Raw genomic sequence first — 24,666 nt, 5'->3', positions numbered from 1 at the left:
AAAGACTCTAAAGTGGTATGAAATTATTACTCGGATAGTTCATTGTATGGAGTGAAACCTCTAATAACACTTCTAATCATTCAGTACTTTTCAAAGAGATAGTAGTGCTAAAATGGATCAAAATGTATTCTAAATTAAATTAAAGGCAATTTATATTCTAAAAATTCCCCCGTCTAATGAAGAGTTTAGCGAATTCCATTATATATAGCCACATTTTATTCAAGTCTCAGTGATTTCAGAACAGCAAACTGGTAATCTTGGTGGTAAATTCCCTACATCTTTGACTTGGTGTTGGAGCATCCTTCATCCCAGACAAAATTATGAATAAAGCATTATTCATATTTTGATGCATGTCCATATAATTGCAGCCAATGGTAGTTAGCGTAGCCTGCTTGGACTTTAAGGCTCTCTGACACCACAGCACAGTTTTCACAGTAGGTTTCACAACTAAAGGAGTAGAGGATTTTCCAATAATATAGTCACAAATGTACATGTTTCACAGAGTTTTAGAACTGACTGGTGTGTGTGAGCTGTGGGCTTCAAAGAGCAAAGGCTCACTTGTGCAGGTTTCCCCAGGGCACAGAAGAAGAGCAAAATTGCTTTGAGAAACTCTAATATCCCCCGACATCAGCCATGCAATATTCCCCAGCAGCCACGCTCTTATTTCAATCCTAAAGGCAAGACCTGAACTTTTCCAGTAAATATGTTAAAATACTCATTCATAATCAACACAATAACCTGAAGTTGTTATGATACTAAACTGTGCCAGTCTATTTTGAACCTAAGGCCTGATTACATTTTAGCCCAGTAAACATTTATGGAAGTTTTAGCCATATAAAAGTTTATTTGAGAAAATGTCGCAACTTTCCTTTAATCAAAATGAAGCGGATAAGCTAGTCCTGCCCTGTCCATCAGGATGCAAGTCTATACCCCTGAGAGACAGACAGACAGACAGACAGACATAGAGACATAGAGACACAGAGAGAGCAGACCAGAGTGATTAAAGAGCAAAGAAACTAAGCCCTGCTCCGGCCATCCAAGCTGCTAGAGAACAGTCTACATCCAATAAATCTATGAACAGCCTGTGAGAATCACTGCCGTAAAAGGTCACCGTGACTTAAGGAGAAGCCGGTACCACTTAGACCAGTATACCTACAAATCAGCAATATAATAAAGCAACAGCAATCTGTGCTAGGTCAACATTTAGAGAGGAAAGCACAGCATGGTGAAGTGTGTTTACATCAGTTACCTGGATCGGAAAGAGCAATCGACCAGCAGGTCGAGGCAGGCGGACCTGCGGCCGTGACCTGAAGACTTCCCTGCTGTCTGTATTATGAGACTTTAATGAATATCACGACATCAATGCCAATTACCCCTGGATGTTTAAATGCCAGGGAATTCATTTCCTAGTGCTCAGATAAACTAATTAAATCAGGTTCAGTCGTCCAAGCGATCCAAAGACCTGGATGTCTGTGCAGAAGAACCTTCACAGACCGAACAAGCAATAATCCAGCAGTGCACACTCCCCCAATTTTCTAGAAATACAAATAACAAGGCTCCACTTCAGCGTAGCAGTCGTGAGCCTACACAGCCTTAACCTGCCAGCCTTTCACCGGCTGATCCACACCCTTCACACTCACGTGTAACTAGATACTGATGGAGGACTCAGGAACCAGCTGATCTTGAAACAAGTACGGCAACTCTGTGACATTCACCACCACTTTGCAGTGAAATAGACCTCCTAAGTGTAGCTAATTCAATCGTCAAGCCATTAGGAATCTCACAGGGACCAGAATTCAGGCAGATGTGGGAGCAGCAGAAACCACGTGTTCTGCGGGTAACGTCATATAACAGAAGCATCTGAGAAGCATTTGGACACTGCCAGGTTTATTAATTAGTGAACACCGCTCAAGGGAGAAATGGCATCCTGCATAGCATCATCACCACACTGTGGCATCACGGTGAGACCCGGTCCTGTGCAGATATGTTCATATGCTCACCTGCAAGTGGAATAAACGTTCAGTAACAGGCTTTAACAAGATCCCCTGGGCATGTCATTAATGGAGTCTTCCAGGCAAGGAAACGTCTAGAGTGCCACAGCCTGTTGGAGAGGAGGATGGCTGAGGTGAGGGGGTGAGGCCAAGCTGAGGGGGCTGGGCTGAGGGGAGGGGGCGGGGCCAAGTTGAAGGGGATGGGCTGAGGGGAGGTGAGGGGCTGGTTTGAGGTGTGGCTGGGCTGTGGAGCCCACCTTTGACCTCCAGCATTTTTATTTGTCTTCACAGAGGCATGGCTGCACAAAATGTACATGTAACTGCCGCACTGTTAACAGGGTACATGAGACAAGCTGGTTATCAGGAAAATGACCCTGGCTCTGCTTCTGCAGAAAAATCCTTGGCCTTCTTCTCTCGAACCTCATAAGTCCACACCACCACAGCTTCCTCACATGAAGACAGTGGGAAACTGGGAAACAAAATCTACTTGTCTAAATATAAAAACCCTGGCCTAAGCAGAGAACATAAAAACAGGAAAGTACACTCCTTGAAGCTTTTTCACAGAGAATAAGAAAGTTCTGCAAAGTTTAAGAAGAGCCACGCGCGGTATGAATGCCCCATTATAGATGGGAGAGATGGTTTCAGCCCCTGGGTGGTAAGCAGATCTGCTTCTGCTCTCTCTAACCCTGGCTACGTGTCCTCAGACCACAACACAAAAGGCCAGGAGAGCTCCCTGTGCGTTTAAACCCCCACGGCAGGCACTGCCGTGACAGCTAAACAGGGGCGGAGCTGCAGCAGCAATAACACCTCCCACTGTGGCTGTAAAAGTGCTCAGCCCTGAACGACCCGGGAAAGTGGGGGGCGTGGCCTTTACGTGGCGTGTCCTGCAGAGGCCGTCAGACAGACAGAGCGATGGCTTCAGCCGTTGCCACGGTCCCCTTCTTTGGGCATGTCACGCACTGACCCACCGGCCCCTGTCTGATCTGTCTAGTGGCTCTCGGCTTATAGCCCACTCGTTCCATCCAATCCTAAAACGTGAAGAAATTAAGTGTCTGGGTTGGGCTGCGGGTGATATGTTCAGCGGTACAGGTGACTCCTCTCATCAAAGTTTCATAAAGAGAAGCACAATGGTGGTATTCCAGCAAGGTTAGTCCTACAGGCACAGAGTGAGTAACGGCTAAGAGACAAACCAACCTGACACACACGAGACAAACCAACCTGACACACACATCGCCTGCCTGTAATAGTCTGGGGAGTCTGAGCTTATTTTCACTGTTGGAAACTAACATATACTCTAAGGTCATATTATACCCTTGTGATGTCAACGTGTAAAGGGACTTTCCGATATTTAAACTTTTAACAATAGTTTGAAAAATTTGATAAATATTTTACGTCAACAATTATATTACAGGAAATGTATCCACTTCTTTGAGAAGAATCAATAAAGATCATAAATTTAAACACATCAAAGAAAGTAATGCTCGTCCTCTAAACCGCCTGGTCACACTGCACCAAGCAAAGGGAACACAAGATGTTTTTAAAGCACATTGTTTTTCTCTATAATTGTCACAGTCTGCTGCGTGCATAGCTTGGTCTGTTGCTTCCCCAGACTGCCTCGCGTTTGGGCCTAAAGATTCTGGTACTCACCAACTCATAGCATAACAACTCCAGTGATTAAGGCATTTAAATTACAGAAAGAGACTGATATGTTTGACGTTTGAATTGCATCCTGCTTTTCTGAGTAGTTCAATAATTTGGATTCATTTGGGTGTGCGGGCGCATTTACGTGATACACCACGTGCACCAGCTTTTACGGACGGCACCAAAATAATTGCGCTGAACTGATTTCAGTGAACGGCTGGATGACCTTGTGAGACCCTGGATCCACTTGTGCGCACTGGAATTTTAAAAATGTAATCTGAAAAAAAAATAATAAAAGGAACTACCAAATATATAAATGCAATACACATACAAAGACATCACAAAATACTTCAAAAAACCTGGCTTACAAAAAAAAAATTCCCCCGACTTCAAAGACCTTTCCTGTTTTAAAGTTTTCCACCGCTGTTAATGGAAAAAGAGACAGTGAAAGTTCTCACAGCCACACAGTCTCAGGGGTCATGACCTCATCTGAGTAACAATAATGGGGAAGAAAATGGCTTTGTTTAAGTAATACAAACTAACTACTAACCATTTCAGTAAAGGTCTTGGATCAGTGTCTCCTATTAGTATCCATCTATAGGTCAGACAAGATCAAAGATCTAACATCAGAGAAGTCAAAAATCAAGAACAAACCTCAGTTGATTCTCCTTCCTCCATCCCTTCTCCACCAATCAATGATTCACCTGTCCGACTTTAGGACCAAGCCCTCCTGCCCAGAACGTCTCACGGTTCTGTCACTAAGGATAATCAGCTTAGTGAGGAAGGTGATCTAAAGTCAGTGTGAATGAAGAGCCAAGCCTACAAGGAACAACTAGCATCAGATGATTGGTGAAAGGTACGGTATGTGCTCTCTCTCTCCCTAACGGTCATTACTATAATTACTGATTCTTCGTAAATCTCTCATTTCATTGAGCTCAAAGGAGCAGATGAAACAAGTGACCCCCCCCCCCCATGTAGCTTGACTTATGCCTTTTAAAAGCTACACTTTTGCCGACTTAACACACCAGCACTCACTAAAAAGCTGTCTTCATTAAAGATTTCCTGAAATAACTGAACGTTCCTTTGAATTAGCAGTTTTACAAAAGGTGTTATGCCCCTGAATAAGATTCCTAACTTTTATAAAGAATCTCATCACAAAAACAAGCCCAAAAAAGTATTTTTAATTTAAACACTTTAATATTAAAGCAGGTGGGTATACAACTACGAACTGCAGCTCACACTCATACGTCCAAACTGCAGATTACACGGCAGAAACTAAGGTGACAGTGAAATGGGTTTAGAGTGACACAAAGAGCTCTCTACCTGAGAGAGAATCCAACCGGCTTTTCCAGACAGCCCCTCGTGCCCTGGGAGTGACAGAACTCTGGCCCACTGCCCGCATGATATCTGAGCGCACGCAAACCACCCCGAGCGTGCAAGGCTGCAGATCTGTGTTCCAGTGTGATCAGGTGAGCATGCCCGGGCCACGGGACCTGGGCCGCCAGCCGACAGCGTGGGAGGGGGCGGAGCAGAGAGGGGGCGGAGCAGAGTGTGGAGAACGTTTGGTAATGTGTTCTCAATGTTTAATGGCATCTTTAGGATTTCAGAGGGCAGAAGAGATAATTGTTGGCAAGGCGTAGCCATGTGGGAGAATTTCCTCGGAGTGTGCTCCTTACTGGTGGTGGTGGGAGGGAGGGGGGCTGGATGGTGTCCATCCCAGGGAGAGGGGCAGGGACACCAGGGAGGTCCCCCCTGCCTCTGGCCCCTGCCAGCCTACCAGCCCTGCTGCAGAGAGGTTCATCTGCTGCAGGCAACCACAGCACTGCTGGCGTTGACGGGAAACCTGAGACTGGATGTGAAAGGGTCAAATGAAGAATTTAGGCTGTGCTGACGCAACGCTCTTGTTTAGTAATTCAGACAGCGTAGCTCCAAATTTAATCGGACTGTGTAAAAAGAACCGTATCCATCTCGCTCATTAATAGCAGGTGGTCACTGAGGACAGTCATCAAAGATTTCCTATCAACACACCAACTCATTTGTTCCTTTGCTCACCGCATTGCAATAAATCACTCTGAATTAAAGACTGAGGAGAAGACTCACTTCTGATACAGGCCTCGAATACACTGTTTATGGCTGCGGTCTTTTAGGAGAAAAAAAAAAAAGTCTAAACACAGCATAATGGCATCACAAATTGGACATCTCCAATTTACAAGCCCATATTTTACGTGGTGTTTATTCCACTCAGAAGACAGTGGTGGCGGTGGTCGTTTCCAAGCTCTCCTAATGAATAGGAGTGTGAAGTCAAAGAGCGTACAGCTGCCGTGCCGTAAAACGCGGAGTGTCGCTGGGCATGACGCCAGCACAGACGTGTTTACTGTTAACCGCAGGGGGGAGATGGGTAGGGGGGGGGGGGGGGGGGTGGCACAGGGGGCATGTGAACCCGCCATCCTCCACGGCCTGCTGGCAGCCCTGATCCAACCCCCCAACTCATGCCCTCCGCGTGGGGCTACAGAGCCAGGCCTCCCCCGGCTCAACCCAATAGAACCGGAACCGCGGGGGGTCGAGGAGTTTCATCACCAAGTCTGGCGATAAGCCCCATTCCCATAGATGCTGAAAGTAATAGAAGGCTTGGCGTGGGCCATGGGAGGAGTACTGGATGTACACACAGATCCCTCCGGCCTGTCGGATTGCTGCTGCGCCTTTTAAAAGCATCTGGGACAGAACCGGTTTGACCTTTACTCACCTGTGGACCGATTCTGAACATTTCTCGTTTTTAGAGATAAATAACCAAAATGCTCTGACACTGATGAATTTTTGCTATGGAAAGTACAGATCTCTGCAACTTCAAGCAGAATTATCAGACTATGCACGGTTCGTAATGAATAGAATTACAGCACTGTTTGATCACAGTTCGCTTAGTAAAATTTTACAAGCTGTACAGTGCGCAAATGCCACAGTCTTTATGGCTGATGAATATCCTTTCACAAATGGTGTTATACAGTAGAGGTGCAGTTAGTGTAGGCGTGACGAACCCCAGCAAGCAGGCCCGTGGGCGTGCTTACGTGCGCACCGCGGACTTAAAGGGACAATCCACTGGCTCATTCTGCAAAGTTTCACATCAGTACATCATGGCAGGCTGTTCTGATAGCGTCTCGGTTCATTCACTGCAGAACCACTCCGACCACAGGAGCTGTCCATTCGTGGTAACTAATGAATCTAGCATGACTGGATTTAACTGTTGTTGTTACCTTCCTTGACAGATTGCTGATCTACCTGGATGGGTGTCTGTGGCACACCCTCAGTTCTTACGTCTCCGTGGGTTCAGCAGAACTCAGAAAACAGGAGACGTTCATGTGCTAGTGAGCTCAGAGCTCATTCGAACATTACATGTAAGCTGAATGAATTATTGTGCATCAGTACTGACAAAGCAAAACTAACAAAAAGTGTAGAAAAAACAACAGGAACCGATTCGAAAAATGTGTGATGTGAAAATCAATTCAACAATAATTTGTTTTTAGATACATACATGAATAAAATGGAGAGTTTGAATGCGAAATGATGTGATTCGAAGATGTCTGGGCTAATATAAGAAAGTGCATAAATGTGTTTATTCCTATAAATGCTGCAAAACGTTTCGTTTGGTGTCTAACGCTGCACTGAAGGCGGTCTGACCGAGACACATGCTGCTCACGTAATCTCCAAGGTCACACCGGACAGACGCGATGCGCTATATCTACACCGAGAGTAAGTGCCTTATATAAACATTGTTTTTTGCAAACTCTCTTATCCTCCAGTCGAACGGTAAAACACAGCGACGGTCTGATGAAGCTCATAAAGTACGCCAGGTGTTTAGACACGATCGATGCGCTGGCCTGGGATCTGTTCTCAGCCCCAGTGTGCAAGGTAACGCAAGTGGAACCTGTGTGTGCATCCACACGTCTCCCTGTCTGCTTAAGTGTGTGTGCAGGCATGCAAGTCGACCCACCCCCCCCAACGGCAAACAACACACACACACACACTCCTCTCCTTCTAAACCTCTAAAACTTTAAACAATCCCCTCTTGGGGAGCTCTCAATGGGACCCTTGTCTACGGCATAGCACTCGACTGTGAGAGGGGAGGGGCACAAACGTCGACATATTTACTCTAAAACATCAAACATTTAGAGGAGGCTGGTTTACACAAGCGTGCTACTGTGTGCTATACCCCCCCCCAACCCCCACCCGGCCTACACCGGGATGTATGTGTGTGTGTGTTCAACACCTCTCCACAGGACACAACTGGACCGGTGTGACCCACTGGACCGGCGTGACCCACTGGACAGCGGGCGGCCCTCCTCCAGCTCTGACACGCTGAGGATCCCTATTGCCTGGTTGTTGGACTGCAAACGGACATGCATAAACATCCAGTGAGATTATCAGGCCCACGGACTCTGCCCCGATGATGCCTGAGTAGACGCTAATAACCTAAGAGCAAGGAAAGCGCTTTACGGCGAGGCGGTGCGGTATGGCGCTGACGGACTCTGGAGCCGACTGAGGTGTGAGCTGAAAGCTGAGGGGAAGGAGCAAATGAATTGGAATGAACGTCCAGATAAGCTACGTGAGAAGCCTCCACCCGGCGTGGAGCTTTGTTCTCCACTAACAGTAAGCCAAGGGCAAAGTCATCCATCTATATAGAAGCATTTTAGCTCACCGATTCTCATTACTGCCTCCTTCAAGTGGAATTAAGAGAAACAGTTATGGGAGAAAACATGTCACCCAAAGCCAAAATATTCCCATACTGACATTTATTTTTAAGGCCACAGTACAAGTATGAGAGAAAGAGGTCACTGTTCATCCCTGTCACATTCAACATCGCTGAGGAAATATTTTATTATTCATCAAGACTAATGTTCCTGGGACCAACCCTGGAAACTCCCACTGATTTTAAACATCACATACTTTGCTATGGTCTATACTACAGATTGATAAAAAACAAACACATTCATTCCATTTATTAAATGCACGACACGCTTTTTAATCTGCATTTTCAGAAGGTCTATCATTCGTTTTGTCCTTCGAACAGATCGCTATCGATCGGTTCTCAAAAACCTCCCAAGCTTTCTGTACACCACATCAACACTCATATTTACCTTCCATTAACAGCCTTGCGCTGATGAATAACTGTGTCCCCAGCAGCGCCTCACCAAGTCCCCATGTACTCCTGCTTGGCAAGCGCAGGCGAGGATTACCATTATACTCCGATAGGTGGTGGCCCCATATTTACTATGTCGTTTCGAACTGGACATTAATCACTGTCACACAGTGTTCCGTCTGGGCCGGCGTTCGAGACAGACCTTTGTGTCCCTGTAGAGAGCTACTTATCGCTATAGAAACAGCCGCCAACCATGCCAGCCTGGCCATTGCAAAGGGGAAAGTGGAGGACGCCGAACATGGTAGAGCAGGAGAAAGAATAGGGGTGTTTTCACTCACACACATCATTATGTGTTCTCTTCACACACAGGAGTGTCCATGAACCACAGGCTGCACTGTGGGCATACACAGCTGAAGTCCAGGGTAGGTATAGAACAGATGACCTTTAACCCAGGTCAGATGACCTCATCACCTTGTCACATAAGTAAGGAGCAAAAGGGCTTTTGGTCTTACTAGGGTAACCACGACCCCGCACCACAGACAGCGGACCTACCACGGCCCATAGGTTAAGAAGCCTCGACGTGATCTTCTCAGTCCACCGTGAACCAGCCTCAGGTTCTTGGGGCATACCGGATTGGTGTAGAGATCAAGCAAGGCCCCACAGAGAGGTCAGACAGAGAGGTCAGACAGACAGGGCCATGGTTACGTCTCAACATGAGCCCAAAGTACAGCTTGAAAGTGACTTCTGCTGAATCTCCGCCCACTCAGGCACAGGCCTGTACGCAGAGACGCATGAATATTTCACAACAGGAGAGGCTGCAGTTTACTCAACCTGACATTTTTAATGAGAATTCACCTTTTTTTGGGGAAAATGTATCAGCGTTATGATGATGGAGTCCCCAACTCTCCTTCAAAAATCACCATCATATTTCATACAGATCTGGAAACAGTTGTCGCAAAGTTGCCGGAGTTGAAAACTAATGGTAATAAATGTAAGACACAGTCTGCCATTACTCGACCTGATTGTAATTGATTGCGCCACAAAAAACGAGAAGAGCTGAACAGCAAACGATGTCTAGACACTCTGTGGAGCGAGACTGTCCTATTCCAACCAAAACAACGTACCGCCCGTGAATCCACACAAACGGTTGTGCCGGACGGAATTCCAACAAGTCTCTTTAAAACAATATATGTCAAAACAGAGACGACGCTTTCCCTCAGCATTATGAGTGTCGCTGAGAGGCCCAGCGCTGTCTGCTGGAGGAAAGACACTCGCTCACTCCACGCTGCACATTTCAGGTGTGCAATAAAACGCTCTCTTTCCCATCTGCATGTTTATAGCGCGCATGCTCCCACGAGAGGAGTGGCAACTCAAGACTCCCTGCCTTCCTGATATCCTCTCTCCTAATCTATCACGGAGCCAGAAAGAGGCGTCTCATTTCACTACGGGGCAGGCGAGCCAGCGCTACCTCCACATTGTTGTATCTAATCGTAAGGTCATTTTTTTGTAGCTCTTGGCAGTCGGGTGGCCTGGAATTTAAACTGGGGACTTTGAGAGCTTTCTTCTCACAACTGATGAATGATAATGCAGGCGTGCACCAAAGTGTAGCGCACGACGCTGAAATCCATCTCCACTGAAACACTGATGATTTGTTTGTGAAGGTTGCTTACATTTTTTGCACGAAAAATATGTCGAAGCTGTTTGGTTATTCAGCATAATTCTTTTCACGGATGCGATATATTGTTCACATTCCATGTAGACACTGGACAGTGGACTTTCGTTTCATACCTAACGAGGTGACATTTTGAGAGGTCATTAGTGCAACACCAGTCCAGCAAGTTAGGTGTCATCTCCCCTTCTGCCCACAACGAGACTTCCCTCCAAACCGCCCGTGGGATGCACACTCCCTGCCTTGAAATAATGGTTCAGAGGTGGAGAGCAGAGAGTTTCATGCTTCTTGAGACGCAGCATGGACCTGGTGGCATTAAACCTGAAGCAGGATACCATTCCCACCGGGTTCCACAAAAGCCCCAACGTCCATCCCTCATAGCAGGGCAGAGAGGCCCATCGTGATGAATGGGTCCCCCCCCCCCCCCCCTTTGCCTGCTTTAGGGGCTTCACCAGAAGCCCCATCAATGGGAATAGTGTTCCTCCCCCCACGGTGGCCGAATCAACAGTGGGAGCTGGTGGGTCCCCACCCCCTTTCACAACCCTCCACTGAACCCTCTCTGGTCTGTGTTAAGAAGAGCGGCAGACACACATGCCTTCACGGCCGCTCACGTATGACTGCCTCCCCTGCTCTCAGAGCTTGAACTGATGAAGACGATTCGTTTCACCACGCCCCACGTGGAACTTTGAGCCAAGTACCATATTCTCCTCCGACGACCATATAGCATATAGAATCTTGACGTTTTCCCTGTGAGTTGCTGTGCTGTGATCTGTATCATGGTGTTCAGGCAGAATATCTCTGAAATGGACATGAAACAAAAGACTTTTGCATGGTGGCGTTGGCCAAGAAACCTGTGGAGATGACTGACTATGAAGGAGGTTTCCACTACTAAATTTCACGTTATGTGTGAGCGACATGCAATATCACATTTAACATCAACAAAGTGAGAGGTCGCAGCATGCATAGGCCTCTTTGCAACAGATGTTATTAATCACGTTTCATTTTGCTTGGAAGTACCAGCAATGCAAAGTGTTGTATCTTGCTTGTTAAAAAACACTTCATCATGTCTCTATTTGTTGTTATTAAGTGAAATCACCTCACATTATAAAACACAGGATAATTATCATGTATATGTTTATATATAATTGAATACATCCTGTTTTGCGATGCTTGTCTCTGAAGCAAGCTGTCCAAAAACACAAGAGCCCAAACATGTGTACATGATAGGACCCCAGACAAATTGAACCCCTTCAGCTGCATCAAGTATTAATTAAGGCTGCAGACAGTGAGGAGCTCTGTCGGTAGATCGCATTTCACAGAACGAAGAGCACTCAGCCAAGCGTCCACACCGCTCCTCACGGTCACACACTCATAAACAATACCTAGCCTGGCCCAGCTGGTGCTGAATAAGTCCAGACAATAATCCCATCTCCTCCCATTCTGTTATTTTTAGTGTAGAGCCAGATAGTTCTGAGCCAAGCCCCTCAATCATTTGGCAAAACTTAAGATTCCTCCTACACTACCATTCCTTCTCCGTTTGAAGAACATGGCCAGACAAAAGACGGTGCGGTGTTCACGCAGTTCTCTCAGAAATCACCCAAAGGTGCAGTAATGGCCTCACTCCCGTTCCTGATGGCAGGCAGACGGACTCCTGGAACTCCAGCCGCCTCTAAGCCCCACGGCTTCTGCTCTCATGATATATCACTAATTCCTGTCAGCAACTTCAAGATCAGTGTGAAGGTTGAAGAACGTGTCATGACTTTCTCTACCCTGAAGGAAAATATAAATGGCTCCATGTTTGGTGAACAGCAGTGTTCAACATGACAATCTTTTTAGTTTTTTTTTTAATCATTATTGTGTTCATATTCAGCTAAACCCCACAGGCATTTTTTGGTAGTTGGCCATTTTGTGACCAAAAAAAAAAAAAAAAACACTTTTGCCAGAATGAATGATGGTGATAATAAAATCTCTTTGCTGGAGACAAATACGCCATAGCTTCATCCTCAGATTTGTTCAGTCCAGAAACATGTCACGTCTATAGCCCCGATGGACACACACACTCGTTTTAAAAGAAAATATTTTTTCTCCTGTTCCAAGGTGTTGTCTTCTCTGTCCTTAGTGTATCACTAACCCATTTCTGTAACAGAAGCCGACGAGGAGCAAATATGCTGCGGGCTGTCAGCTAGGTAAACCAGCCGAGGAAGAGAGGAAGCTAACAGCGTGCTGGCCATGGTTGTGAGGGCACGCCTTTGATGCTGGGAAGGTTCTGCTGAAATACAGAACTCTCTGCATTCTCATCAGGACAGGCCAGCAGAATACACAACGTACTTGTGCGAAAAACCTGCAGCTTAGGAGATTATGAGTCACCTTCCGCTGATAAAAATACAAAACGGGAGTTTGCACTAATCAAGATAAGAGCTTACGATTACGGGAATAAAAGCGTGTAAAAAAGAAGTTTTTTTTCTCAAAGGCACCATGAACAGATAAACAAGAGGAAAGGAAGGAAAAAACACAACACTACAAACAGAAGGAAGTGGGAAAAGAAGAATGGAAGTGTCTAACAGATAAATCCACCTTAGAAACCATCCTGCCATGCATGTCTGCATATAATGCATCATGTCATCTGAAATTCTGGACAAAACACTATTATTACTACAAATAAAACAATATTATTAATACAAATAAAACAGCATTATTACTATTTTACCAACTCACTGTTTAAAGTAATGCTGCAAAATGTGAAAACTGCAATTTGTTACATCACTCATTTGCATATCGCAACCTTTTGAAATATGCCAGAGGCCAATATTGTTCTCATGATTAACTAGTGATATGATGTCAGCCCTGTTCAAAATCATGCCATACAAATGTCCCAGTACCACACTGTCAAAAAGATCTGCCCAGTTTGACCCGAGGTTCCGCGAGTGCGCGGACAGTCAGAGGAGCCAGAAAGATTTGCTTCTAGGGATTTGAACCGGAGACGGAAGACGGGGCTTCATCCCTGCTGCGTCCAAGCAGTCGTGCTGCGTCCACGGGTCTCAACGTCAGCTAACTCCGGGGGTATGAAGGAGCCCCAGGAAACAGTGCGCCTTCCTGTAGACCCACATCTGCTGCCATTCAGATCAAGTTCCTCCCCATTAAACTTTCATTCCCATTGTCTTGTCCTGACTTCTGTCTCACTGTCAGAAATAATTCATATGGCACATTTTAAAAATGCGCCATTAAAATTTTGATGAGGGTCATTGAGTCTTTACATCCCAAGTTCATGCTGATGAGTGGAGATATTTACGGCTCTATGAAGTGTGATTGGCGTTAATCTTTTCTTTTTCATGTCCTGTTACTATGGACGCAACAGGGCCGTCATAGCTGTCCAGAAAAAGCACTGGACTCCTTCACGTTTGCTTTCAGGGAACCTTTAAACAGTGGACTTACGCATTTCAAACTGACATGAGCTCTCATAAGTTCATTACAGATGAAAACCTGTTTTACATCTGAAAGAGAGGCCTCAGGAACCAAGCAAAACAGATGAATCAAACAGGCACATGCAGGAGGGCTATATGAATATTAATACTTTTGTCAAGCACATTTGTTTAGAGCCCGGCACATAAAGGCTTTGGTAAACCTGTGAACAAATGAACCCGTTGTTGTGAGATGTTGACAGGCAGCCTGAACCACAAACATACAAACAAAAGACTCAGATGCAGATCCCTGCATATGACCGATGGTGATATGCTGAGTGGCAGGTGCGTATGGATGAGTCATCTCATGATTACTAGCAGCTCCCAGACATTATTTCCCTCATTTTCATTGGATACTGATAATGAGACACAGGCACCAACGGCCAAGGTGATCGAGTAAAGCAATGGGTGAGAAACCAGCGCAGTTATGGCATATGCACCTGTAATTGAAATGTAGCTTACATCATTTACAATGAGAGTTTATAAGCAAATGATGCCAGTAAATGATTTCCCCAAGTCGCAACACTGTGATCAATGGAACAAAGGAAATGAAACATTAATTAGAAATTGTTACTGTACTGTTCATTAAGTTGCTCGATGAATGTGACTACATAAACAAGCTACCGACAGACACAAGAGAAGTGTAAATAAATGCCGAGGTCTAGACACTATAATCAACCTGACTGAATGGTACTGTCTCAGCAGACGTTTCTCCACACTTTTTGTTTACTTAGCCAAGTTCCAGGTTAAGGTGGGAGAACATAATCCAAAGGAATTATTATAAAGCAGAAGTACATTAGATATGGTCACAATACAAGATCAAAGCACAGACACTTCACCTATCCAGGCAAACATGTTCTTCAATAAACTTTTGTAGATTTGACTACATCGCTATGGCCAATAAGCATCTTTATTTCTCAGATACATTCACTGTATTGCGTGTTTAAAATCCTATATATCATCTAGACCACTAGTGAAGCTCTTCACTTTCAGTCTTTCACGCGTCAAACGCGGTTTGCGAAAATTTCCCCACGTCAAAAATTACTCAACAGTGCCCCCTACTGTTTTAGACTATCACAATCTGTGCTTAAGCATCTGTTTTTCGAAGAAATTAAAAACAACTTGCGGATTTATTAAAACAAAATATCGTTTAATGTTTACATTGATATATTTAAACACCGAATATATGTCGAGAAGTAAATAAATCGCAAGACAACCATAAGATTCACTGCGACCAACCCAACTGCAATAAAACAACAGTCCGGAGGTGTTGTCTTTGTACCTCGCGTCTGATTCTCGCGTCAACATAGCGCTGTTTCGGCACAGGTTCCGCTAAAAATGACCAAGATCCCGCTGTTATTTGTGAGCATAATAATGACACATTATATTTACACTGAAGTGTTTGAAAAGTCCTCTTTAGGGTGCTATACTGATAATCTGTTTAGTGCGCGACGGTCCACCGAGAACTACAGTCATTCTGGACAATCAGGTTTCCGTGTGGCTGTGTGCCTAATCTGTTACAGTAATAATCAGGTTTAAACTAAAACTCAAGTACCCTGTAATTGGAACAGATTACTATGGCTCTAGTGATGCATGTTATTTGAACGATCAAATCCGTCTGATTCCACAATATAGACTATCAATATTCAATTGATGTAAAAATAAATCATATTTATAGCACGAGTTTATCTGATGTAAAGTGCTTGTTATGAGACAAACGCACGTGTGCGGTAGACTATAACCTACGTAACCATACGACACGTTACAGCCCGATCATGCACTTGCTATAACGTGGCTATTTAGAAGAACTGTCAAAATCGGTTCTAAGAAATGATTTTACTCAGGGTTGTAAAATTAAGATGAAAAGGGTTGATTATTCATAGAAGTATTTTATCAGACAACAGACACGTAATACCAACCTTCCACTGAATAGATCACAAAGCCCAAGTACAGATTAAGAAGTGACAGTTTTGGAAGGTGAGTGTTATAATCCCAAAGAGCAAAATTCTTCTGATCCCAGGACGCAACGTGAGTGGCAAGTCAATCTGTATTGGTATAAAGAAGCGCTGTCTCGATTGTCCTTTTTCATTGTTAAAGAAGACTAATCACTGTTTTTGTTGAGTAGAATGTAGAATGAATAAGGGTTTGTAAAGAGAATATAAGACCCGGAGTAAATGAACTGCGATACGGACGGAAAACGAGATCACTGTTGTTTTTTATCATCTGCTGTACTGTCATACAAACAACGCCTCAACAAAACCAACAAAACCATGTGTAAAAAACTATATCAACCGATTCAAAGTTAAAAGTCGACATATTCTACTGCTGTTTTACTGTCTCATCCCATTCTTTAATTAATGAAACATTTTGTTGTTCTTTAACAGTAGCTAGATATGTTTCATATTTCCATAATCAGTGCATAAAGCAATGCCAGTAACAACAGTAATCAGTTGGCAAAATGTTGGAGCCAGAAGAAGTTTTGTAAAAACTACATATCCTAGAGCTCTCAGCCTGCTGCAAAAACAAAGCGTTTCCAGTGTAGACACATCACGTAGTCAGTACCTTTTGGGGTCCGTCAGTGGTAGTATAGTTGTAAGGTATCAACATTAAACGCGATGTCCGCCTGGTGCGTATCTGATGTGCTGTATCCCTGTGACAGACTTGCACCGATAGACCTACAGCTGCGTACTGCGCTGCGCTCGAGAGCAGAGGCTACTACAAGAGCAGCTGAAATTCAAAATAAAAGGGGTGTAACAGTCTGTAGGGGAAAAAAACATTTGACATGTTCTTCATTCAGCTACACACTATGAAATTGGTGTTTTTTCTAAGGTAGTTCCAATATACTGACGTTTTATTATTTTACAAATCATATGCATTTGTATCAGTATAAATGATTTGTTTAGAGCACCACCCCTAAGCAAGATATAGTCTGCTCCTATAATCTATGAGGCACTATGACAATTGATTAACTGTTTGGGGGTTTGTGAACAAACAGCACTACAGATTTTTAAGGATTGACAGAGACATACTCAGCGACATTTTTATATGACATTTAGATAACACAAATAAATAAACCGAATAATTCATTTTATAAATTGTCCAGACAAACAAACAAAAATACTACCGAGTAGAATGCAAAAATCAGAATATAAAATATTTAAAAATATTTTGTTTTTTGTTTGTTTCCTATGCAAGAGTTCGCTCAATTTCATTTTCGTTCGTGTTTAATATGACCAGGAGATAACGTTGGGTTAAACCCTTTTTGCTGATATGTCTTTTTTTTTGTCAACGTTTATTACTTATTGTCAAAAAATTGTATTGATCAACATACGTTTTTAGATAACTTTGTTTTGTATTTATAAACGCATTTGTTTAAAAAAAAACACCTGCGCACCGAAGCTATATGGAAATTAGGAAATCACTGTAGCGCTGTCACGTCATTCAGGCTCTTAAGTTATAATCCTTTATCAATGGTAATTTCTTTGCTTTCGTAAGACCAGAACCTCGTGTTTAGTTTACAGTGTATGTGCTGTTCATATATATTTGTAATTAGGCCCGGATCATTGTTTGATTATGGAATTTATTTGCATTCCTCCCAATCTAATTTATGAATGAATTCTCTCACAGACACAGAAGACGTAGGTGAAAAGAAACTACATGTCCCAAGATCCATTGCGTTCTCTTCAGGAATCGGGAGAAAATGGTTTGCGCTTGCGTAGCCAGACGTGGCAGCAGCATCATGGCTTCTTGGAACCTCTACGGGAGACACAGAAGAGATATCGAAATGTACATATTCATATTGCTGGTGAGTCATATAAATTAATCTGTTGCATTTATAATTTTGCGAGATTCGAACATCGTACTGATTTTATATTCCGTGAACTCGTCGCAAGAACACAAGAGATAAAGGTCGCAGCTTGCAGCCAACAGCTGAAAGTTGACAGTCTGAGGCTTTGGCGGCTTAACTTGAGTCGCACGATCAATTTTACAATGGAGTCTTCCGTCACGGGCTCGTATTACTAAAGTTTTTATCCAAAACGTGCGGGTGGTAACTTGTTTATTGGCTGTAGCTTTTGGTAGAATACCAAAGAAATAGATGATTTGATTGTACCGGTGCTGCACCGTCGATTTTGCCCTTTTACATTTTTCTTCAAGCCACCTAACCTGGCTGTGTTATAAATCACGAGTAGACCCAACACACACGTTTATGAGTTGGCTGGTGTTTGTTGTCGAGGTGCGAGTCACACGAGTAACCCACAGCTCTGGCCCGCGACGGAATGCGGTTTGGTGCCCGTGTGAACTCGGGTCGGCCACTTTGACGCTTTCTTTCATTTCGACGCTTTTACGTGAGGTCCTTGTGGGCGTGGCTGAGCTCGCGAGCGCGTGACGAGTAGCTCGAGACACCAGCCGTTTGCTTTCTTTTCGTTAGCTTGACGAGTCAGCGCTGGTCTTCAGCGCTGACTCGTTAACATCACCCTTTGCTTTATACCAAGGTCCACTTCTCCTGTTTTCAACACTTTCAGCGGGTCCTTGTGAATTAGAAGTCTCTATCATAATACAGAGTACTGTAATAACTGTCTGGCCACGTCAGTCAGCTCTTATTTCCCCCTCTCACATCCTGTTTTGCGGCTGCCAATTCAAACAAAAGGTGCTCTGGTGAGCCGTGGCTGGGGAGGTTGTGTTGAGCTAGGGTGGTGGAGAGATTAACAGTCTGGCCTGTGCTGGGGTGAGCTCCTGCCTTGCAGCGGCCCCGCTTGTCAGAGCAATTCTTCAAATCTCTTAATCTGGATTGAGGGGACACGCCCCCCCCCCCCCCCCCCCCCCAGCGCCTGGCAGTGTGCAGTGGGTGTGGCCCAGAGATGCCATGGCACCCACGGGCCCCTCTTCTAATCTGCATCAGAGGCTCAGAGGGCCGGACGTCACCGCCTCCCACACACTCTGCCTGTACGGTACATGCGTTGAGGTTCACCCTCTCCTGGCAGTCGCCAGCAGCCGTGTGGAGGGTGAGCCGAGCCCACGGCCAATGCCGAGGCGCGCGGCCCGTAGGCCGATGGAGAACAAACGCTGTGTGTGACCTGAGAGAAGTGTGTGCGGGCGGGTTTGTGCAGGATATGGGGGTACCATTCAGGAAGCTGATCTGTCATTCCAGCGGATTCGGAAGACTCGCTGGTTCACAGCTCACAGTGCTGATTAGCTTAAGCGGAACTGACATGACAAATTTTTTCTTTCTCTCTCTCTGGAGGGGTGGCAGCATATGTCATGCTGTGCTGAATGTGTTAATGGACTCCACTGCATATTCATAGATTCATAGGCCCTGGTTTAGAGGCTCTCATGCATATTAATACTATAGTTTTTCTGCACCCAGAGAAGTAGCCTGCCTAATTTGTCAGCACAATGAGATGTTTGTTTTGTACACATCTGCATAAATTAGCAGTGTCCATGGGAAGAATCACATTCTGATCAAAGTGTTGCTTAGCAATGACAGTGATGTTCTCCAGATGCATGCCAACTGTTGCCTAAGGGACTGTGGTTGAAATTCTGAAACCCTTAAATGGTGAGCACAATAAAAGTCAGAAGCAGTTGGGTAAGATAATAACGTACAATGATTTATTTAACAAAGTATGGATTAATTAAGCAAATATGGATTAATTAAGCAAGTATGGATTAGTTTCAGAGACCCCTGTTACAAACGCACAAGGCGTCTGCCATAGAGAGCCCAGAGACCCCTCTCTGAGAGACCCGTTACAAACGCACAAGGCGTCTGCAAAAGAGAGCTAATTCCCCACTCCAAACTCTCATCTTTGATGAACTGAGTGTCGCCGTTGCCCCTTCCAAGTTGAGATTGGGGGGGACCGGCTGGCACCTCCAGCGAGGTCAGTTTAGGAACACCAGAGGAACATCAGATTAGGACTGAGCCGAGGCCGTTCAGAGAGAAGTCAAACACTTCTGAGGCCTACTGAAGCCGTTATTAATACACACATATATGCAAAGAGCTCTAACATATACATCTAATGTGTTTAATATATTCTAAGAAAGCCAGGCATAAAGGGAAATCATAAAATTTCCATCACAGGGACCTTTTAATATTTTTGCTCAAGAGAGAAACGACTTAAGTAATAGTTCTTTTTTGTGTAATTGTGTATTTGTTGCTCGTCATCAGTGCTCTGTTTGAAGTATTTAACTATGATGAATTCAATAAGGAGAAATATCTGTCAGGTGTAGGTACATTAGAGGAAGCGTCTATCTCTGCCTCGGTCCTCTTGGTGTGTGAAGCGTTTGTTTATTCTTTAGTTAATAATTTGTGAAGGTCTCCACTAGAGTATCAAGGCTGAGGTACCTTCACAAACAACATCGGTGTAGCTAGGTTCACCAGGAGTTCTTCAAAACAGCAGTGGGCTGCTAGCTACCGCTTTCACAACCCCTCTCCACACACACACACACACACACACACACACACACACACACACACACACACACACACACACACACACACACACACACACACACACACTGCATTCTGGGAAATCCTCACTTTCTCCAAGCAGTCCCCAATAATAAGTTGCACCAGCACGGCGTAGCCCCGTATGCGGTCCGTGTCTTCACATCGATCACTGGCGCCCAGTCAAGTCCCATCCACCCCTGCTGTTCGGCGGACAGTAATAACAATGACGGCCTTGTGAAAGCAGTGTGTCATTAGGATAATGCCCACATTGAGCAAGACATCCCAGCCAAAGCCAAATGGAAGCTTTTGTAACAGGTACGAGACATGATGATTGCCAGGCAGCCCTGGGCCACCATGTTGCTTCCCTGTCAGGTCAGAAGAAAAGGCACTTCGCTGAAAGAGAGTCAGAACCTTGATGGGACTTGACATCCTACACTATGTCTGAGTGTCTTTTTTTTTCCTCCCCTGAATGGAGGAGTGTTTAGACAGGACTGTCTTTTACAGACTTCGGATGAGTTTCATGAAAGTGCTAACCAAACTTATAAAAGGTAGATTTAAAATTTCATTTCGCACACTCATCGATGTGGGACATCTTTTTCCTTTTGATGTCAAATGGCGATGTAAAAATTGGGTTCTTTCGTTTTGAATCACGCCGCCGTCTCACGAAACCAAATGCCGGTGAATGTGTAGTTAACATTATCTGTGAAGTTCAGACAATGGCTGATAACATAGAATCTCTGTCCAATCTCTGTCCGTCCCTCCCACGTCACGAGGCCAGACTGACGCCTCTAATGCAGGGCGCCTGATGGTTTCTTCTGTCGGTCCTCTTGAACATCGGTCAGCTCCACCACTGCAGGGCCTTACCTTGCTTTAATTACCACTCACCGTCACCTCCGTCCTGCTGGTCAGGACGTCGCCTCATTTAATCTGTGGACCCTCGCCAGACATGACACCTATGCTCAGTCCTCTACATTTGCTCCGGATATGAATATGAAAGCGTGTAATTTGTGGGAAATTGACCAAGTTTCAGATGGACTGGAGAAAAATACTCCTTCGCTGGGCTTTGGAGCAGTGGGAGCGTGTTTGGTGGAGTAAGGGTGTCCAGGGGTAAGGGTGTCCAGGGGTTGGCCCGGGCTCCTCACTTCCAGTGAAGGGAAATTTAAATGCTTTAGCATTCCAAGACTTTTTGGACATATGCGTCCAACTTTGAGGGAAGAGTTTGGGGAAGGTACTTTTCTGCTCCAGCATAAGTGTGCCAGAGTTCACAAAGTAAGGTCCATAAAGGCATGGATGGGTGAGTTTGTGTGGGGTTGTGTATAGGGATGTATACGTGTGTGGGGTTGTGTATAGGGATGTATACGTGTGTGGGGTTGTGTATAGGGATGTATATGTGTGTGGGGTTGTGTATAGGGATGTATACGCACACGTGTGGGGTTGTGTATAGGGGTGTATACGTGTGTGGGGTTGTGTATAGGGGTGTATACGTGTGTGGGGTTGTGTATAGGGATGTATACGTGTGTGGGGTTGTGATGGGGTGTATGGGGCAGTGTGTGGGGTTGTGATGGGGTGTATGGGGCAGTGTATGGGGGTGTATGGGGCAGTGTATGGGGTGTGTGGGGCAGTGTATGGGTGTGCGAGGAGTGTATGGGTGTGCGGTGTAACTCTTACACAAGCTCTGCAGGTGCATAAGGGGTTAAAAATGCCTTACCCAGAATGCTCTGCTGGTCATTTAAAGCACTTATGTTCAGTAGTCTGAAAAGCCTAACATAGTTAACAGTTTGGACTAGTTGATCAAAGCAGAGAACATTTCAGAATATTCCAGCAATTTGTTTCTCATTTCATGTCAAAACATTTTTTTCTCAAGACTCTCAGCACTCAGAATGGAATATACACAATAGCATGGCGGTGTGTGTGTGTGTGCGTGTGTGGCTGTAGGGGTTTGTGTGCTTGGTGTGAAGTACGTAATGCAATGCTGAGGGGGGGCCAGTGTGTGTAGGGGTGTACGATGTCTTGTGGGTTAATGAGTAAGAAGAAGGAAGTTGTCTCTGCCCCTCAACAAGCCGAGCTGGTCAGTCACTGAGCGTCTGGGGCATCTGCTCCGGTCACAGCCACCATGACTCGTCACTCCACTGTATGGCACAGGTGAGCTGCTCAACAGTGCCTGATAATTACTCTGCTCAGTCTCCTCAGCCGGCACCGTCTTTCTTCGGATTAATCTGTCACGAGCCCCCGGCTGCTGTGATTAAAGTTCTGTTGCCATTAGTTGCACATAGTATAACGATTTCACACATGGGACTCTGTAGTCACGGTTATAATGAGTGCTGCTGATAATGAAAATTTAACACATTACATTTGCATAACCACCTCTTGCCTTCATCAAGGCAGGAACAGGAAGCCATTAAACATATGTTGTGTCCACATCAGGTGGTCTGTGGACCATTGAGAATGAGTCCAGCTTGATCCTGGCTTCTCGTTGGACCATAACTCCCAAGTCATAACTCCCAAGTTCGACCTCGGTGGGGACAGCGTCCTTTGCTGAGTGTGGCTGCAGGGAGCCTGGTGGTCTCTCCAGTCGCTCCCTGGACCTGAACAGCACCCCCTGCTGGTGCTGCAGTATCACTGTCTGGCCTGCACCGCTACTTCCGACAGCTCTTGTGCCCCGACGTAGTCCTGCTGGGCTCTGAGGAGTTTGGAGTGTCTTACCCTCAAATTTGTGCTCTTTATGGAACTTAGTTCCTACAGCTCTTAAAAAAAACAACAACAAAAAAAACAAACCAGTGGTTTGGAGCCGCTGATCATAGACTATTAGTCTGTTCAGCGTATTTACATGGCTTTTTAGAACACTTTCTTATTAATGAAACAATCATTTATTTAATATAAAAACAGTGTTCTCTGAAGCATCAGTTCTGGGACATGGAGCAGGTCAAAGGGGGGTGTTGATGTGTCTTTAGATGCGGTTGGTGTAAATGCACTTATCTGTAATTGTGTTTGTCCTTTCATGCTCATATTTCCAAGCAGTTTGACATGATGTTGTGATTCAGAACAAGTACAACATTGACACTGTCACCCAGCTGGAGGTGTGATTGTGAACTACTTGTGATTTGGCCCTGACGGTGACAAACAGCAATGGCTTTGTCTGTTTCTCTGAATGACTGTCTCTCTCTCTCTCTCTCTCTCTCTCTCTCTCTCTCTCTCTCTCTCTCTCTCTCTCAGGTTGTGCTTGTGAACACACTGCAGGCAGTGAAAGTATCTCCGCTCATAGAGAGAGTCAGTGACCACAAGGACTTCAAAAAGTTTCTCAGGACCAGAACCAACGTCCTCGTAATCTACACCAAGTCAGGTGAGCGTCCAGCACGGTGCCACCATTGGAAAAGGTCAATCCCGTGCCATCTGGCACGGTGTCCGTGAAACGTCATGACCTCCGTGACCTTAAAAGACCCTGTACTTAAAGAGGATTGTGGAACAGTAGGACACTTTGGCGAGCAGGTTTACAGTGCATTGTCTCTGGTAGCCTTCAGCCGGTCCTGTAGCGTTACCGCCAGGCACCCCGTAGTTCATTTGGCAGGCCGAGGGCAGATGGTCGCAGTATGAGGAGCTCCATGCTTGCTGGCTGCGATAATGCAAATCCTTTGGTCAGGAAGCACTCACAACCACAGCACGCTCGAGCGACAACGCTAGCTACACTCGCCCCACTGGCCAAAATCAGGCCCTTGTTGTTGTTGTCGTTGTCCTTGGTTGTGTTGTGTTACTGGCTCGTTTGCATAGGTCCCAGGCACGCTCCGCGGGGGCGGGGTTGCTGCCCTGCGCGCCGACCGCGTGGCCAATAAACAACTCCCACCCTACGGGGGCGGGGCCTCTCAAGGCCTGCCCGCTCCAGATTTATCGCTTTCATAATTCACGGCCCGTTTCGCTGCGCCAGGGGCGGCGGAGACTCTGGTGGTGGAGCGTCGTGTTTTGATTGATGCCCGTGCTTGACTGGTCATCCTCGGCATCCTGGGCTCGGTGTGGGAGCGCAGCCTCCCGCCTGCCCACACACTTCGCTTCCTCCCCTGCGGTGTTGACCGTCGTCCGGGGCGCCCCGGCGTGGCCGAGCCCGCCCTGCGGCGAGACGCGGAGGTCACGCGCGACTGTCTACGTGAGCTCGGGGTCGTGCAGCGAGCAATTCAGCCCATTGTTCATGGGGAAGGGAGCTCGAAGCTTTGGGCTGGTGCATGAAGTTCTTAAATGTCTCCGTAAATGTAATCCGGTACTTAGTGGGAGCAGTGAAACTCTTGCACAAGTAGTTCACTCACTGCTGTTGACTGACAGGCCTCCTCCCTTAGGGGGGAGGAACC

The 24,666-nt window shown here is 45.5% G+C and overlaps 2 protein-coding genes across 6 annotated transcripts in view; one reads left to right on the top strand and one right to left on the bottom strand.

Annotated features, from left to right (window-relative positions):
* The window catches only part of sema5ba (sema domain, seven thrombospondin repeats (type 1 and type 1-like), transmembrane domain (TM) and short cytoplasmic domain, (semaphorin) 5Ba), a 105,183-nt gene extending 88,572 nt beyond the window's left edge, over positions 1 to 16,611 (bottom strand). For 3 of the 5 annotated variants that reach the window (XM_077001767.1, XM_077001770.1, XM_077001771.1), the window contains exon 1: positions 16,453 to 16,611. The gene's annotated coding sequence lies outside the window, so the exon portion shown is untranslated. Of the gene's footprint in view, positions 1 to 9,618; positions 9,640 to 9,887; positions 10,072 to 16,452 lie in introns of those variants that run through there. The other 2 variants (XM_077001769.1, XM_077001768.1) reach the window with 2 other exon arrangements.
* Positions 16,612 to 17,542: 931 nt separating this feature from the next.
* Positions 17,543 to 24,666, top strand: part of pdia5 (protein disulfide isomerase family A, member 5) — a 41,746-nt gene continuing 34,622 nt past the window's right edge. The window contains exons 1-2 of the mRNA XM_077001766.1: positions 17,543 to 17,695; positions 23,546 to 23,672. Coding sequence (XP_076857881.1) covers positions 17,591 to 17,695; positions 23,546 to 23,672 — 232 coding nt within the window. The 5' untranslated portion in view covers positions 17,543 to 17,590. The remainder of the gene's footprint in view (positions 17,696 to 23,545; positions 23,673 to 24,666) is intronic.

Source organism: Brachyhypopomus gauderio, chromosome 4 (assembly GCF_052324685.1).
Source record: "Brachyhypopomus gauderio isolate BG-103 chromosome 4, BGAUD_0.2, whole genome shotgun sequence".
NCBI lineage: Eukaryota > Metazoa > Chordata > Actinopteri > Gymnotiformes > Hypopomidae > Brachyhypopomus > Brachyhypopomus gauderio.
Note: the sequence above shows the minus strand (reverse complement) of the source record. Positions and strands in the feature narration are given on the sequence as shown.